The sequence below is a fragment of the Capricornis sumatraensis genome, chromosome X (genome assembly GCF_032405125.1).
Source record: "Capricornis sumatraensis isolate serow.1 chromosome X, serow.2, whole genome shotgun sequence".
Taxonomy (NCBI): domain Eukaryota; kingdom Metazoa; phylum Chordata; class Mammalia; order Artiodactyla; family Bovidae; genus Capricornis; species Capricornis sumatraensis.
In genome coordinates this window covers 29,256,589-29,274,599 of record NC_091092.1, presented here as the reverse complement: position 1 = coordinate 29,274,599, position 18,011 = coordinate 29,256,589, and the positions used below count along the sequence as shown (strand labels likewise).

At 35.4% G+C, this 18,011-nt stretch overlaps 1 protein-coding gene and 1 non-coding gene across 5 annotated transcripts in view; one reads left to right on the top strand and one right to left on the bottom strand.

Annotated features, from left to right (window-relative positions):
- SMARCA1 (SNF2 related chromatin remodeling ATPase 1) overlaps positions 1–18,011 on the bottom strand; it is a 68,567-nt gene that overhangs the window by 10,739 nt on the left and 39,817 nt on the right. For all 4 annotated transcript variants that reach the window (XM_068962170.1, XM_068962171.1, XM_068962172.1 and 1 more), the window contains 6 exons: positions 17,519–17,629; positions 17,148–17,261; positions 8,508–8,630; positions 5,703–5,835; positions 2,956–3,074; positions 2,619–2,831 (listed from right to left, as the gene is read on the bottom strand). In XM_068962170.1, coding sequence (XP_068818271.1) covers positions 2,619–2,831; positions 2,956–3,074; positions 5,703–5,835; positions 8,508–8,630; positions 17,148–17,261; positions 17,519–17,629 — 813 coding nt within the window. The remainder of the gene's footprint in view (positions 1–2,618; positions 2,832–2,955; positions 3,075–5,702; positions 5,836–8,507; positions 8,631–17,147; positions 17,262–17,518; positions 17,630–18,011) is intronic.
- TRNAG-UCC (transfer RNA glycine (anticodon UCC)) lies at positions 9,972–10,044 on the top strand. Its single transcript has one exon. It is a non-coding gene; the product is annotated as a tRNA-Gly (tRNA).

Below are 18,011 nucleotides of genomic sequence, written 5' to 3'. Positions count from 1 at the left end.
CACTATTTATTGGTGTCTCTGGGAAAGTCATCTTTAAGCAAGATTGTTTTTAAAGACAGCTTCTTTAGTAAGCTAAGTTTAAGGTTTAATCATTAATAAAATGTTAATTTGAACACAGTGACATACTCACATAATGAATCAAGTTATATCCTCTGTATTTTGAGGTTTTTCAATGAAGCAAATTATTTTAATTATGGAAATCACAACTGCCTCCTTCAAGGGGGAAGTTTCACTTCCTAGATTGTGAATGATCCACTATACAAGACCAATCATTTAAAATGAGGGGAAAAGAGATCATCTAGAAATAACATTAATCCATTTTTTAATTCCCTAATGATTTATATTATCATGAAATATTCTAAAAAGATGGTCTAAATAGTCTAAATCCAGAAACATAAAAATTACCCATTAACTAGGAAGAAAATGATATAATGGAAAATTTAACAAAAACTCTGGATTAAAATATTTACTATGAAATAAGCTACTATATGTTTTTAAAGATTCTTTAGAAATCATAAATTCCACCTTCCAGAACATAATGAAGGACAGAATTGTCTTCGTTTTTAACTGGCAAAATAAGAGTTTCATTTTTCAGTCACATATATAGTTAATATCTACTCTTTGAAAAACATACATTAAAGATTTAAACCTCTTGGTAAAGAAAGACGTAAATGTTTTGTAGAAAGATGGAGGAAAAGATTCTTTACAAGGGAGTTCAGAGACATCTAGTGGTCATTAACAATACACTTGGTTTTTTCCTAGAAAATGAAATAAGGTTACATAGTTCTACAGTCATGTTCATATTACAAGTAATATAAGATTTCCCCTGCACTTCTGAATCTGTTTCACCCTACTGCTTTAGCTTAATGTTTCTAGAAACAGAAAACAGCATTAAACTCAACCTTTAAAAAGCAGTAAAATATCACTGAAATAATATATAAAACTCTGCAAATGTTCCATCACATAAAAGGGCATGTATGATTTAAAACACAATTCATCAACAAATGCAGGTGGGTATTTGTCTTTTACAAGCTGTTAATGCTGCTGTAAATTAGATAACTATATGCATAAAACCTCAAATGGCTAAAAATTTTAAATGCCTGGCTTCTGAAAGGAGTTCTCTTCTAAACATGGTCATAGATGCATCAAGCTAGAAGGCACCTTAAAAGGCCAACAAGCTCACTGACAAAGTCTTCAGACTGTCAAAATAGAATCTAATTTTCAAAGCTAATAGAAAAGCTATTCTACACTGTTCTTCAATAGTCTATTTATTTCAATGATCCAAAGAACCTGTCAAACAACTCTTCCCTCCAACATCATTCCTTCATGCTACAGATTAATCCTCATCTTTTTTATTCTCTCCTCAGTTCTTTCTACTGTGTATTATTAACATTTCTCCCTCTTCCTATTCTTTTATACAAGTACAGCACTTTACATTCATCCCTATTACTGTCATGTAGCAAGGGAGATTCAACTGATTCATCACTACAATTTCTCTAGTTCCTTTTGTATTCTGGCTTGATCCAAGCTTGATCCAAACTTTTTGCTACCTCTCTCAGTATTACGTATTCCATAAACTTGATAGACACAGTCTAATAACAATCCAGGAACACTCTAAATTTGTGTTAAGTTTTAACACAAAATATCTAATTTATAAAGCATCCACCAAAATTAGCACTTTCAATATAGCAAGTCAAACTTTTCTTTTCTTTTTATTCAATTTGAACTGAGAATATAAAATGGGTCAGACAAAATATCAAGCATAGCTTCACATCTCTATAAACTTTTGGCCAAAAAACATTTATGATAGAAACTAAAGAAAAATGTCCAATGTTTGGATTGTTGGTTTCTGGCTACTTTTAATGTTTTATTGTTGTTGTTCAGTCGCTCAGTCGTGTCCAACTCTTTTAGGCTATATGAATCTATTTTTGTATTAATTAACTCAACTAACAAAAGACTGACAGTGCCAGTATTAAAAACATGTTGCATTTATTTCTGGCTTCTTTGATAGCTCAGTTGGTAAAGAATCCACCTGCAATGCAGGAGACCCTGGTTCGATTCCTGGGTCGGGAAGATCTGCTGGAGAAGGGATAGGCTACCCACTCCAGTATTCTGGCCTAGAGAATTCCATGGACTGTATAGTCCATGGGGTCGGGTCACAAAGAGTTGAACACGACTCTTTCCATACCAGCATTTATTTCCATACGAGCAAGAACACTGCTAAGCGGCATTAGGATTTAACAGGAACACAATTCATGTCAGAAAGTAACAGGAAATTACATCAAGCTAAAATAAAATCTCACATGATGTCTGTGACCTACTTTCAAATGGTTTAGAAACATAGATCTGTATATGAATAAATAGAAAATACAGATCTAGATTTCTGAATATAGCTGTGTTTCTGAATTTCTGAGTATAATATATAGATTCTATATGTATAGATAGATTCTATGTATGTAAGTACACACACATATATATGCACATATGCATATACTAGTAAGAGGAGAAAGCCAATGTGGCAAATGTTAACAATTACAGAATCTAAGTGAAGGATATGTGACGTTTGAAATTTTTCAAAATAAAAAGTAGGAGGAAATAAGCAAGAAAAGAATACATACCATGGCAGTTCTAGACTTGATAAACCAGTCAAATCTAAACTGAGGAGCATTCCGAACACACTGTCTCAATTCTTCATACACGTTTTCTCTATCAAAGCCCATTTTGTGTAACATACATATCAGGAATCTATCTTCTTCTTCAGTATAGTTCTTTCCTTTGCTAGTTCCATACTGAATACGTAACTGATGAAATGGAGCCTTGTATCTTGCAATCTATAGATTTAAACAAAATAGTGCTTCTAACTAAATGTGCGGTAATAATAAGTCAAAGCTAATCACCATTTAATCATCAATTGAAACAATCTATTGGTAATTTGACAATTAGGAAATATAGTACTTTAGCATCCAGGGCTTTCTTGATACTGATCCTTCGTTGAATTCTTGCTTCTCCACGTTCAATTTGAGCCATAATTTTCTCAATGTCCTGTAATTCATTGCAACGCTCCCAAAATACAGCTGAAAAAATCAAGAGTTACTATTTCACACTTCTGTCATCTTACATAAATGAATCCAAGGAACTACAGAATGAAGAATTAGCAGGAAAGGATATAGTGAACTTATACTGTTTATACTTAAGATTCAGAGTCATCAGTAGATATAGACATGTATATACACATACATATGCTGCTGCTAAGTCGCTTCAGTCGTGTCCGACTCTGTGCGACCCCATAGACGACAGCCCACCAGGCTCCGCCGTCCCTGGGATTCTCCAGGCAAGAACACTGGAGTGGGTTGCCATTTCCTTCTCCAATGCATGAAAATGAAAAGTGAAAGTGAGGTCACTCAGTCGTGTCCGACTCTTCACGACCCCACAGACTGTAGCCTACTAGGCTTTTCCGTCCGTGGGATTTCCAGGCAAGAGTACTGGAGTGGGATGCCATCGCCTTCTCCAACATATACATATATATGCATATATATAGGGCTTCCCTGGTGGCTCAGACGGTAAAGTGTCTGTCTGCAATGCAGGAGACCCAGGTTCGATCCCTGGGTTGGGAAGAACCCCTGGAGAAGGCAATGGCACCCTACTCCAATACTCTTGCCTGGAAAATCCCATGGACAGAGGAACCTGATAGGCTACAGTCCATGGGGTCGCAATGAAATATTATGAAGCATTTTTTCTATTTATTTATTTTTTTTTTTTTATTTGGCTGCACTAGGTCTTAGTTGCAGTAAGTGGGACACTCTATCTTAGTTACAGCATATGGGATCCAGTTCCCTGACCAGGGATTGAACCCAGGCCCCCTGCACTGGGAGAATGGAGTCCTAGCCACTGGACCACCAGGGAAGTCCCTATTATAAAGTTTTTAATTATCCATCTCAGATGACTAGAATTTCAAAAGACACTACAGATATTGATTTAAGCTATGCTTTTATTTGAACATTATATTCTCTAGCACAGCCCCAATTAAGCTGTCCTGAGTTAATCATCCTACCTGGCCTGGTGTCAATTTGAAGGAATATCTGACATAGTATCTTCTTTAATCAACTTTTTTTTTCTTGCAACTTCATACACGTTGATGCTTATTCCCCTTCTTATCTTTTGAAGAAAATTCTACTTCAGAAACTTTCTCAGCACATATCTTTTTACACTATTTTCATTCAACTCTTGCTGCTAAAATTTAACTCTCTCCTCTATTTTACCCCTTTTTAAGTCTCCAAATGCCTTAAACTTATGCAGCAAATGGTAGCAGCAGTAATAATGTTATGCTGGTATCAAAGTAAAGAACATTCATAGACTTGATGTTATACTACATGAAATAACAACTCAATATAATCCATCTCTAAAGTCCCTGGCAATCACCAGAAGGCTCTTTCACATCTCCAAAAGAAAAATAAAGTGCTCCCTAATTAAACATACTTATTCAAGCACTAGCACTATAAATAAATTAAAAGTTGTTCTTAGTCTGTATTAATCTTTGGCATATTTATTTGTATTTCAATGTTTCCTCCCTACTATTTTTCACAGCAAAAATATAGAATTTCACTTGTTAGGCTAAGTAGGCTTTGAGGGGCTAGCACAGAAACCTAAACCTACTTTGTAACATTTCTATGGGGAGAAATGTTCTAGGTTCTATACAGCTACTGCTGCTGCTGCTAAGTCACTTCAGTCGTGTTCAACTCTGTGTGACCCCATAGATGGCAGTGTACCAGGCTCCTCCGTCCCTGGGATTCTCCAGGCAAGAATACTAGAGTGGGTTGCCATTTTCTTCTCCAATGCATGAAAGTGAAAAGTGAAAGTGAAGTCGCTCAGTCAAGTCCGACTCTTAGCTACCCCATGGACTGCAGCCCACCAGGCTCCTCCGTCCCTGGGATTCTCCAGGCAAGAACACTAGAGTGGGTTGCCATTTCCTTCTCCAATGCATGAAAGTGAAAAGTGAAAGTGAAGTGGCTAAATTTGAGAGCTCAACCTATTTGGACTTTAGAAACTTCCTGTGTTCTACATAAAGAAAACTTACTACACATACTTGTCTATTTTAATAAGATTTCTTTTCAGAAGCCTTAGGTTGGCTGCACTGGGACATGGAAATCAGTATTTACTCCATATGCTTTGGCACATAATTTAGTTCTGGTCAAGACCAAAGACACAGCTGAGTAAGAGAGGGAGTTGATTCCAGGACCTGTCAACAGATTTATTCAAGCAGTCTTTTCAGATCTACTCCAGCTTGCCTGGAGTTAATGGAATTCATACAACCTCCCTGGAGCAAACGGAAACCCTGAGAGTGTCTAAGGATCTAAAAGAACCTGATAGGAATTCTCTACTTCAAGGACAACCTAGAAAAACACTAATTCCATCCACTGAAACTGAAGTCTTAGACTTGACTTGCCCAGAAGATGATCATCCACTAGCTACCCTTGTTTTATCAGTGCTATACTTGGCTCTATTAGCTAACTAGCAGGGACAACAGCAATTTGTTTTTGTACGTCTTATAATCTTTTCATAGAAATACAATTATATTTTATACTTTCACCTACAGTTTATTCATAAAAGTCTAAAGGTCTCTGAACAAAGGTATAATTAAACTGACACAAAGAAATGCATAAGGTTACAAGTAAAACACCATTTTTGAAGTTATATATACAAACCTGAATATTCCATGACCTCCTCAGGGGATTTGCCCTCCACCTCTCGAGCTATATTATCAATGTCATCTCTTCCATATTTCTCATTAGCTTTAATGAACTGATTGAAATCTCGCTTAGTCCAGTTTGTGAATCCCTGTGAACAAAAAAGCAAGCATCATCAATAGAGGTTAAATTAACAAATCCAAATATTGTTCTATTTAGTTCTATACAACAATACATTAAAAACAGTTCAAAAGACTTAAAATTTTTCTTCTTATAAAATCCTAGGTTTTTTTTATGTTGGAATCAAAAGTTGAGTTAATGTTATTGCAAAAATAACTGCTTTTCTATCATAAAGAGAATATATTTCCCTCTAAGTACTAAAAACTGATTTATAGTTCTAAGATATTATATAGTTTTTAACTCCATATTTTATAGATGCCTACTACATTAAAATACAAATGCATAAAATAAAAATGCTAATATAAATGCTGAAGTCCTGGATATTCCAGTACTTCATTTTTTTCACAGACGTGTTCCCATGTAAATTAAGAAAAAAAATGTGGATGCTTTAAATTAAAAAAATACATGAAGAAAAAAAGACTGAAGAAAATTTTTTATAACTCTTTACATCATTCCAAACTACTGTGAATAAATAATTTCTGTTCAAAATTATATTCATAAATAAGATTTCTATAAACGGTGTTACTGGGCCCACTCAATTTCTTTTCTAAAAGGGAACAGTTTGACCAATCAATGTTTTCAGTCTCTTTGGTATTTATTAGCATGTCTCTGAAGTCACAAGACTAAATTTCTGTCTTCCATTCCTCATGTCCCAACCCACATAAATGTGATACCCTCAGCATAGCAAAACTCTATCCCTAACCTCTAGTTGATAAAGTTTTCTGCCACATTTTGTTCCTTTGTACTCCTGTGATTTTTGGAAAGCTTACTTATTTAGAGCCGTAGAGAAAAATGACTAAAGATGACTTCAAGTACTAAGAGAGGCAAAAACTTGATTTTGTTTCTAATTACAAACAAAAGCAATTTCTCAACTGAGACTGTATATTCACAATATGTTGTACATTTACAATATACTGCAAGCGAAGGAACATTCTAAGATCATAACTTTATTTTTGTGTTCAGGAAATAAATTTTGAAAATAAAACATGAATATTTAAATATTTTATTTTATTCTATGGTAAGTCCTAATATGATGGAGAAACAGTGGAAACAGTGTCAGACTTTATTCTTTTGGGCTCCAAAATCACTGCAGATTGTGACTGCAGCCATGAAATTAAAAGACGCTTACTCCTTGGAAGGGACCAATCTAGACCAATCTAGATAGCACATTCAAAAGCAGAGATTACTTTGCCAACAAAGGTCCGTGTAGTCAAGCCTATGGTTTTTCCAGTAGTCATGTATGGATGTGAGAGTTGGACTGTGAAGAAAGCTGAGCACCGAAGAATTGATGCTTTTGAACTGTGGTGTTGGAGAAGACTCTTGAGAGTCCCTTGGACTGCAAAGAGATCCAACCAGTCCATTCTAAAGGAGATCAGTCCTGGGTGTTCATTGGAAGGACTGATGCTGAAGCTGAAACTTCAATACTTTGGCCATGTCATGCGAAGAGTTGACTCATTGGAAAAGACTCTGATGCTGGGAGGGATTGGGGGCAGGAGGAGAGGGGGATGACAGAGGATGAGATGGCTGGATGGCATCACTGACTTGATGGACATGAGTTTGAGTAAACTCTGGGAATTGGTGATGGACAGGGAGACCTGGCATGCTGTGGTTCATGGGGTCACAAAGAGTCGGACATGACTGAGCAACTGAACTGAACTGAACTGAAGTCCTAATATTTAGCCAGTTGCAATTACATTTTCCAGCTGAACTTTATGACTTCCAGGCATTTGGCTCAAAAACTTATGAATGTAATTTGTAAAAATCCATTCAATAAAATTACATGTTATAACAAAGAAAAGACCTATATAATAAATAAGATATAAATATAAAAATGAACTTTCAATAATTAATATTGAAAATTTCCTAGCACTGTGCTTTGCATATTGCTCAAAAAAATTTGTTGAATAATAAATCTTGCTGGCTATTTTCTATACTAAGGTAGAAAACATTTTTATTTATTATTTTGCAAGTACCTTTTGCACTGTAATTCTTTTTATCTTCTACAGATTATTTTGGAAGTATGTCACTCATAAAACTCATTAGAGCAACAATAACCAGAAAGCATTAATATATTGTTCAAATGAAAATGTTTATATTTAATTATTAGTAAATATAAATATTATTTAAACATTTAATAACTATTAACTTTTAACTATACAATGAGTATCTTAAAAGTTTCAGAAATTTCTCACCACTGTATTAAAATTCTTTTCAAGAAAAGATATGAGGCATTTTGAGAATTATGAAGTCATTTCATAAATAAAAGATTGGTAGAGTATAATTTCAGAGGAGAACTCATAATCAATAAAATAAATCTTTTAAGATATGCTAGTAATTATTGTCTATCAGGATTCATATGCCGGTTAAGTGACTTTAGTATAATTGATAAAATGCATGTCTTATTTCTAATAATTGACACATATTTTTCATTTATGTATCTTTTAGTATTTCCAATACTGTTTTATATAAGGGATTAAAAAATAGGGATCGTTGATCTAAATGTATGTCTACACTATGGCCCTGTGCTTTGCTGGTGTGTCTGATCAGGGTACCAGGCCCATACAATAAAAAATAAGTGTGATCTATATTTTCTTTTCTTCTACTGGTTGACTAGAAGTATTTCAATCACTTAAAATATTTTACTTGTGTGAGAAGTTTTTCTTTTTCTTCAGTCTCTTCTGGTGTAAGAGGTTCAGCTCCATCAATCTTTTTTTGTTCCTCTCTTTGAGCAACAGCTGGATTTGGGATATCAGGATTCCTTGGGACCTAAAGATCGAGAGACGTGTTATGAGTAAACTGTTGAGAGAAATTAATTAAGGGTATACATACTTGTATCAATATGTAGAGTTATTTCAACAGTAAATTATCATACCATGACACACGATCCTCTCCACATTTCTACTACCACGATATTACCAAAGTAAAAATTGTTCTTAAATGTGCCATGTGGTATTGTATAGTTAAAAACCCATTGCTAAATGCCACATTATATTCTAGATTTAATCATACTGTGGAATGAAAAAAATCCCTATGATATCGTTAATACATGGTAATAATATCATTATCCCCAGCACCAACATTATACAATAAAACCTCAAGCCCAGAAACAAAAGTTTGGTAGTACGGAAAGAGTCCATATTCACCTGGCAATATAGACCAGGGTATAGAAGTGGCAAGGCACCTGAAGATTGCATCCAATGCTCTGATCAGTTCAGCGTGCAAAAAGAAAAGAGTGCTTTTACTGCCTGCCAGGGTATGGAAAGAGAGACCATCTTCACATAAAATGCAAAGACTGAAAGAACTGACAGAATAAAGAAGAAGCAAAAAAAAAAAAAAAGAGAGAGAGAGAGAGAGAAAGAAAGAGACTATATATATATATAAGAGGGAAGGGATAAGCAAAGCACACAAACAGCTGCGATGGTACCTGCAGTCAAGGGAAAAAGACTACAGCAGCCGTGACCAACAGAAAGTGTAGTGTATACTATACATCTCTGCATAGTATAGAGAACTGCAATACACTGACAACTGAGAAGAAGAGAGCTCAAGTTCAAAAGACTGAGGACAGAAGCTCAGCTCTACAAGGAAGCAAGCAGTCAGCCAGTCATCTGTATGTCAAAACTAGCCCCAGGGGCCTCAGTGTGGCCCCATGAACACAGACAACTCGTATAGTTCAGCAGTATGGAGCAGCATTCACTGTATGGAGTGATAAACTAAGTTACTCAGCGCAAAGCCTCACATCATTTTTAAGTGCATCTGCAGTGACAATGCAGCACATTGATTTAGGAGGGCAGGTATATAACATATATAGTACATTCTTTATAGCATTTCATTAAATATGGCAAGAACAGGATTGATGGGAAGCCTTCCACTGTTTGGAATGCACACCTAACATAAATGACTCATCCTTCAGGGCTATCAGATACTCACGGTTTTACTGTGATATAATTTTAAATGCATATTAGGGTATATCTCTCTAATCATTATGCATATTTCATAGCATTTCAACCACAGGGTTGTAACTTAAATGTTTTAAAAAACTATTATATCCAGTAGTTGTTTAAATATGAAACCTACTAACTGGGCATTAAAAAGAAATACTGAAGGACTTCCCTGATGGTCCAGTGGTTAAGACTCTGTGCTTCCAATGCAGAGGGCACAAGTTTGATCCCTGGTCAGGGAACCAAGATCCCACATGCATGGTGTGGCCAAAAGAAAATTTTTTAAAGAAATACTGAAAAAACAGATTCATTTGTAATCATCAGTACGAGACAATCAAATTAGTAAGTACTGACTAAATATCTATTTTATCCATAGCACTATGACAGGTGTTCACTGGAATATAAAAAGTAGCCAACATGGTCCTTGCCTACAAGGAGCTCACAACCTAGTTGTGGAACTCTGAGCTGTACTCTAAGAATTCTAAAGATCTGGGGGGATGGAAAAGAGAGAAAGGATATTCTAGGCTGGAGCAGTAAAGCAAAAACAGTGACGGTAAAAACCAGAAGGAGCATATATGGAGTTTATGTTGAGAAGCGATAAGAAACAAGGCCAGGTGGAGACAGAATTAGAAGGCCTTCTCAAACCACACAGTAGGCAACAGCAAGCCACTGGAGATTACAAGGGAGTAGTGTTATATCACCTGTAAACCTTGTGCTGGATGGACTTAAGTAGGGAAGCAACTAGAGGCAAGAGAACCAGCTAAACTAATCTAGAAATGAGGTATGATTACCTGGCCTAGGATGATAGCAAGTGGAAATGAAAAGGAAGCTGTAAATTAAAAATGAAGTGTAGTTCAGCGATATGCATGGTTTAACATAACTTTTTTCAATAGCTAAATTCCACTGTTAGATTACCAGCACACCAGCAATTTCACTCTGAACTATTACAAAGACTTTTAGGAGAATGCTTACAACAGCTTTACTTACAAAAGCCAAAATCCAGAAAACAGTCCAGATGTCTGACAACAAAAGACTAAATAAGCAAACTGCTATTTCCTTACAATGGAATAGTACTCGGCAATAAAAAGGAATGAACCATTGATAATGAGACAACATGTATGAATCTCAAAAACATTAAAGCCTTACAAATATTATACGATTCCATTTCTGTGAAACTCTAGAACAAAAAACCTGATCTGAAGAGGAAAATAATATCAGAACAGCGAGTTTGTCTAGGGAGTGGGTTTGGGAGTTGACTGGAAAGATGCACTTTCTAGGGGACAGTAATGTTCTATATTTTTGTAGGGACTTCAGTTATCTGGGCATAACATTTGTCAAAATTCATCAAATGATACAGAAGATTTATATATTTCAATGTATATAAATTTTACCTTAAAAATCAAATAAATATTGAATTCTGACTAATGATATGCATATTGAAGTACTTTATATCTGCAACTTAGAAATGCATAAAAAAATAAGGATATTCATTTGATAGAAAGCTGGAGAAATGGCTAAATAGGTGATAAAGCAAATACAGTAAGACATAAATTGGAGAATATATGTGGTGTTCACTGTATTATCATTTCAACATTTTTCTATATTTGAAATTTTTTCATAATAAAATGTTGAAAAAATTACAGACACAGCTTTAAAAGTTTAACAGACCCCTTAAATTGCTGGTGAAGTTACTTTGGCCTCAAATTTTAATTTTAATTGCGGAAAACCTATTTAATCTTAAGATATTGCTCTACCAAATAGCTTCAAACTTGGCATACCCAAAAACCCTTACTTTAACAAAAAATTTCACAAATACCTCATTTTTATGATAGAAAATGGATAATATACCCATACAAAATAACCTGCTTATTCCTATGTAGATATTCCCAATACTAAAAATTCATCCCTTGAATTCTAATAAAGGCAAAATCAGAATATTACATTATATCCATTAGATTTTAGAATCCACTGCTCATATTTTTAATATAGCAAAACTTGAGAATGAGATTTAATTTTACATTTACTATTTTAATTCTAAAAATTACTCAAAAATAGCCGCTAGAATTTTTTAATTAGAAATGACTCAAAATTCCTAGGTTCCTGTATCTCCTACAAATAATCTACTTCTTAATATTTATTGTTTTTAAAAGGTATTCATTTTTCACCTCATGAGGTTTTATGAGCATTAAGCTTCCCTCGATCTCAAAGTGCTATGAAAGAATTAAATAGACAAATTATAGGCCAAAAGACTAAACAGATACCTAGATAGTATCTCAAGTACTCACATTGTATATATCTCACTGATGGTCTCCAGCATACAAGAAGTTCTTAACATACAAGAAGTTATCTTTCAAGAAAACAGCTCAATTATTATTTAGATTTCTAGTCAGATTGTAAGGAATTTGTGATTAAGAGCTATGTTCCACGGAAAAGTGAAGAACTTTTTGGAGGGTCATGTTTCTTAGGAGTTTCAGCAAGCACTTCATAGAAACATGGAGTACAGAATTAAATGTGACAACACACAAAATGAAAGTAGTAACCTGAAATCAACTCACGTATTTTAGTTCTACCACAGCAAAACAGGTGGCCCACAATGACACATTACCAAAACTCACAAAGATCACAGAACTTCCTGCATTTGTCAAATGTTTATATCCACTTCTAAAGAATTTTTTTTACTGAAGATATATGTTAGAATGTTCTACAGCCTTCTTCAGCTTCTACTACGGCAAAACTCTTTCTGCAGGTCTTTAGACTCCCTGGGACTTCTGGATACTCTGGATTTTTAAAATTCTGCAATTGAAATTTCAATTCAGTCACCTTCTTCCGACAGAAAGATTTCAGTGAAGAAGTAATTAAAAGTATTAGGGTAACTCCTTTAAGTCACAAGAGCAATGAAGCTTCTGAGTATGACTAACTTGCAACAAGGTCAAAACTTAGACAGCAGGGAAAACGGGCACATAATACACAGCTCTCCGCCAAGTGGTGAGAGTAAAACAACTACTCCTCTCAGCTTCAAATAAAACAAAACTCTTCAATTCCAGATCTTATTATCAACAATACTACTGTGACTTTGTCATGCTGAGTATGGAGCGGATAAAACACAATAGGAAATAAAAATGCAAATAAGCAGGCCCTGGAGAAAAATGCAATTTATCAACTGCTTCAAATCTACTGAGTCCCTCACTAGCTCCACCCCAAGTCACTACAGAACATGACTGTGGGGACTCAAAATGGGCAAAATGGAACCATGCACCACAGTGCCCCCAGCTTCACACAGAACCTCTAATCCCTGGGCTAACAATCATTTAGGAGAGAGGAGTCCCTTTTTGAGAGCTTAACTATGTACAGAATATCAGGAAACTCCACTACAATGGTCCCGTTTATCTGAGAACAAACTATTGCTCCATTCACTTTTGTGGCTCGGGTTGAGTTTTCTGGAGGTTTAGTAGGGGGAAAAAAATCAATGCTATATGTCCTTGAGAAGATATGCCCAACACTTATCAATACCACATCGTCCTTAACAGGAAGCTTTTGCAGATGATTAACATGCCATGCTCATCTGTCCATACAGTCGGCCCTCTGTATCTGTGGGTTCTGCATCCGTGGATTCAAGCAACCTCAGATCAAAAAATATTCGGGAAAAAAAATTCCAGAAAGTTCCAAAGAGCAAAATGTGAATTGGCTTTGGCTGCATGCAGGTAACTATTTACATAGCATTCACATTGTATTTATACCTATTTACATAGCAATTACATTGGATTAGGTATTGTAAGTAATACAGACATGATGTAAATAAAATATATGGTCACATTTGCATAGCTTACATGCAAATCCTACACCATTTTATATAAGAGACTTGAGCATCCACGGATTGTGGTACCTGTGGGGGCTTCTGGAACCGATGCCCCGCAGATACTGAGGGACAACTGTACTCAAACACAAGATCCACCCAATTAAAGCACCCACCTTAGCTCAGGTCTGTAGCCCCTGGTAAAGAATGGAAGAGACAAGGTTCAGAAAGAACCAACATCCAGAATATTTTCTTCTTTGTCTTGTTAATCCTCAGCTAAGTATGCATATGGAGGACCAAGGGAAGTCTTAAAACAACACAAAGGTAATCCGGGATGGGGCTGAGGAGAGTTTGGGACTAGGAGTGGAATGCCAGGGGATCATTCTCCTTCCACCTCCACCCACCACCACACTCCCAGCCACCTCCATCTTTTCATCTTCACATTGTGGCAGCTTCCTGGCTGGTTTCCCTGGAGAAACTCACCATTCTCTGTGTTGCAGCCAGAGTGGTTTTTAAAAATGTAAAGCTGATCATACTCTACCTCTTATAAGTGGTTTGACCTTGAGCAAATTACTCAGGGCAAATTACTCAACCTCTCTATGCCTCAGTTTCCCCATCTGTAAAATAGGTATGTACTTCCAGGGCTCTTCTGAGAAGGATGAGCTAATCATTTTAAACAACTGAGGAGAGTAAGCAACACAAATAAGGACTAAATAAGCATCTGCTGTTATTATTCCATCACCCACCTACCCCTCTGCCTTAAAAGGCTTTCTTTTGCTCTAAAGTTCCACCGAATTAATATGACCTATAATTAATGTTCAATGCTCCACATGATCCAACTCAATCCACTCGTCATTTTCCTTCTCACCACTCCCCAGCAACACTGGCCTTCTTTCAGTTTCTAAAGGGGCACTCTTCCTTCCTACAACACCTCTGTACCTGTGGCTCCCCAACCTAGCGCTTCTCTTCCACACTTCACTTGGCTAATTCCTATGCATCTCTCTGATCTCAGCTTAAATACTGATCCTTAGAGACCACCTCTCTGACCTCCCAGTCCACATTAGATACCCACGTTATGCTCCTTCGTAGCACCCTTTATAAGCACTGAAACCAAATAAGGTCACTACTCTGTGCTTTCAGCGTAATGTCTGTGTCTCCCATTAAAATATAAGTACCATGTGTGAGGAACCCCCTTGTCTTATTCACCAGTTTATCCTCAGAGTCTGGCATAGAATCTGGCACAGGGGAGCACTCAATGAATATGTCTTAAATGAAAAACAGCCCTCCTTTCACTCACACTCCCTGTCTTGTCACTTCTCTCCAGGAGATGAGGAACAGATCACAGGAAGGTGCCATAGCATGGATTCCATGCCATCTTCCCTCTCATCACTCATCCTTTTCCTCTCTTCTCGCATCTTCCTCCCTATCACCCTTTAAAAGTTGTACTTTCATTCCTCTCTCTTCTAAAGTTTCCTCTCTCCTCCATCTCCTTCCAGCTGGCCACTGCCCAACTGTTCATGTAAGACCCCCAACCCCTAACCAGAATTGCCTGTAATGACAGGCACTGTTTACATTAAAACCAGAGCTGTGGTGAGAATGTGGTGGGCACTATATTATCACAGGGAACAGAACTTCAGTATCTCCAAAGAAGGAGTATAAACAATTATATTAACAGAGGTGATTTTTTTATTGCTGCTACTTGACTACCACTTGGCTCACCTCCCAAACAACATGTCAAACCACTGCAAACACAGTCCTTATTTAGGGCTGCAGAAAGAAGCAGAGTTATGTCACATGCAGAAATAGCCCCGAATGTCTGAGTGGTAAGAGCATAGCATTTGAATGCTTAGAACCTGTGTTTGAGACCAGCACGTTTGGCAACTCTGTTAGCCACCTGACCTTGAACAAGTCATTTAACCTCTCCAAAACTTGTTTCCTCACCTATTATATAGAGGTGATAACAACACCTATCTCATAGCATTTCTTAGAAATCAAATGAAGTGGTAAAGTATTATTCAATTATAAGATGTTCTACACAGATATTTGGTTGATTACTAACTGAGGTCTAACATTTCAATTTGATTCTCCTCTCAAGTCTTACTAATAACAGTCAATAAAAGTAACAGAAAATAATCATCTAAAATGTTTAATAATCCCTAGTGGGGTCATGTATATTATGCTTACCTCATGAAATATTATTCACTACTTTATTAATTTTACTATTTTTATTTTACATTTTGAACCTATAATTTGCCTGTTTCTTCAAACGTATCGCTGTTTTCCTTTCTTTGAAGCTGGTTTTATACCTGATCTGATGTTCAACCGCGAGTACTTTACTCTTCTACAACTTCCTAAGAAGGATTTTATCCAGTCCTGTTGGTTAAATACATTCAAATTTAATCACATTGCCCTAACCAGATTATAACTAACCACTTTATTTATAAATGTTTACATTTATATTCACCCTAACTTTCTTGTTCCTATTTATATATACATTTCCACTTAGATTCACCTTAAGTTTCTTATCCCTATTTAAATATATCTAAACTTTGATACACAAACAGCAAACAAAACTTTTTTGTTCTATTTCAAAAGATAGTGCTCTAACTCTGAACAAATAGTAGAAACATTCCAGAGAGTCATTCAGTTCCAAAACATGAACTAACTTATAAATATCTTATATATATACGGAGCTCTTCTGGGCACATGACAGCTACTAATCAAAATGATTGGTCATAGTTCCATTTATGGTAAAGATTCACAATACATTTTAAAACACAGCTTCCAATTCATAAAACAAAAATCTTCATAAAATTATATTAGTGTTAATATCTGCATCATTTTGTTCATTCTATTGGTTATTATACCTTTGGTCATCTCTTCCCATTCACTAGGAAGCCAATTTCAACATATAGAAATAGCCTGGAATGCTTAATCTCTCAGTGTGATAGCTTTAGGATCACAAACTTTAAATTTCACTCACTGTAAATAGGTTCCTATCTACCTATATAAATATGAAATTTGAATTCTAAAAGATCATTTTAAAATTCCACAATTCACTATCATATTTATCATTATTTTAACACCTAAGTGAACAGAATCTACTAACCACCAACCGGGCTTCTATCAGTCTATGAGCAATCAACATAAAAATACTATTTCTTGGTCATTTTGAGGAAAATAATCAAAGATTTCTTATCATCTACCATACATTCACTTATATCTAAATATATACCTATTACTTATTCTACATATTCTTTGAGCACTTGAACACTAGCATTATTAAAATAAAATGAATTTTTAATATTTTTAAATATTTTTAAAATATTAGATAATTCTCCATTAATCTCACTTAGTGATGATATCACTGGTGACTGGGTAGTTTGATACTTTACTTCTAGTAAAAACCTTCTCTTTGGTTTTAAAAACACCACTATTTTTATTTACTCTTAGGTTCTCTCACATTAAAATGAAACACTTTCTAGTCTAGCTTAATACATTACATTAGCTTAAAAGATTATATTATGCTAATCTAAAAAACTGAAAAATTACCTTATAGCCTATTGTCTTCCTATAATAAAGAATTTCCTTTTCAAGGAGCTCAAATAAACGTGGTGGGAAAAATTGAAAATCCTGAACATTTGGCTGTTTTGGAGGTCGTGGAGCCTGTGGGGGAAAAAATGCATTACACACATATTTGTTTTCAGTTCATGAAGTGAACTTATCTTTTATTATTTCTTTTATATATAGAAAAATAAATACAATGGAATCCATTCATAAGGCTAGGGCATATCGAGTACTTTTCTGTATTGTTATATTTTAGAGACTAAGATTTAGCACTAATATAAGTAAATCTGAATCAGAGACCATGCTACAAGAGAATTCTGCTACAGGACATGAAACCTGGCCTCATACTGCTTTACCTTTGGAACCTTCGGCTCACTAACACGTAAAGCCTCTCTGAAGTAGGCATCCACAGCATAGTTTGCTTTGCGTTCTCGTTTGGGAGGTTCAATCCATTCCACCATTCCAAGCTGTACACAAAAACAAGAATGCAGAGTTTAATTACTCCAAATTGTTTTATGAATATCCAGTACATCAAGGCTGTAGAAGTGTGAGGAAATCAAAGCATTAGGAAGAATCAAAACTTGCTTTGTAAAACTCTCACTGGAAGAGACACATGCACCCCAAAAGAATCTGAAAAAATAACTAAATTACTATGCTGTACACTTGAAACTAACACGATATTGTAAATCAACTATATTCAAAACAAAAAGTGTTTTTAAGTCACAGCTATACATCCCAAATTCCGAAACCTCATTCTATATAGCAAGTTTAGGTGCAAAGATGGTTTTTTTTTTTTTTTTTTTTAAGTATGTTTTAAGCTTAGCTCTTCCTTATTAGTAATTGAGAAGA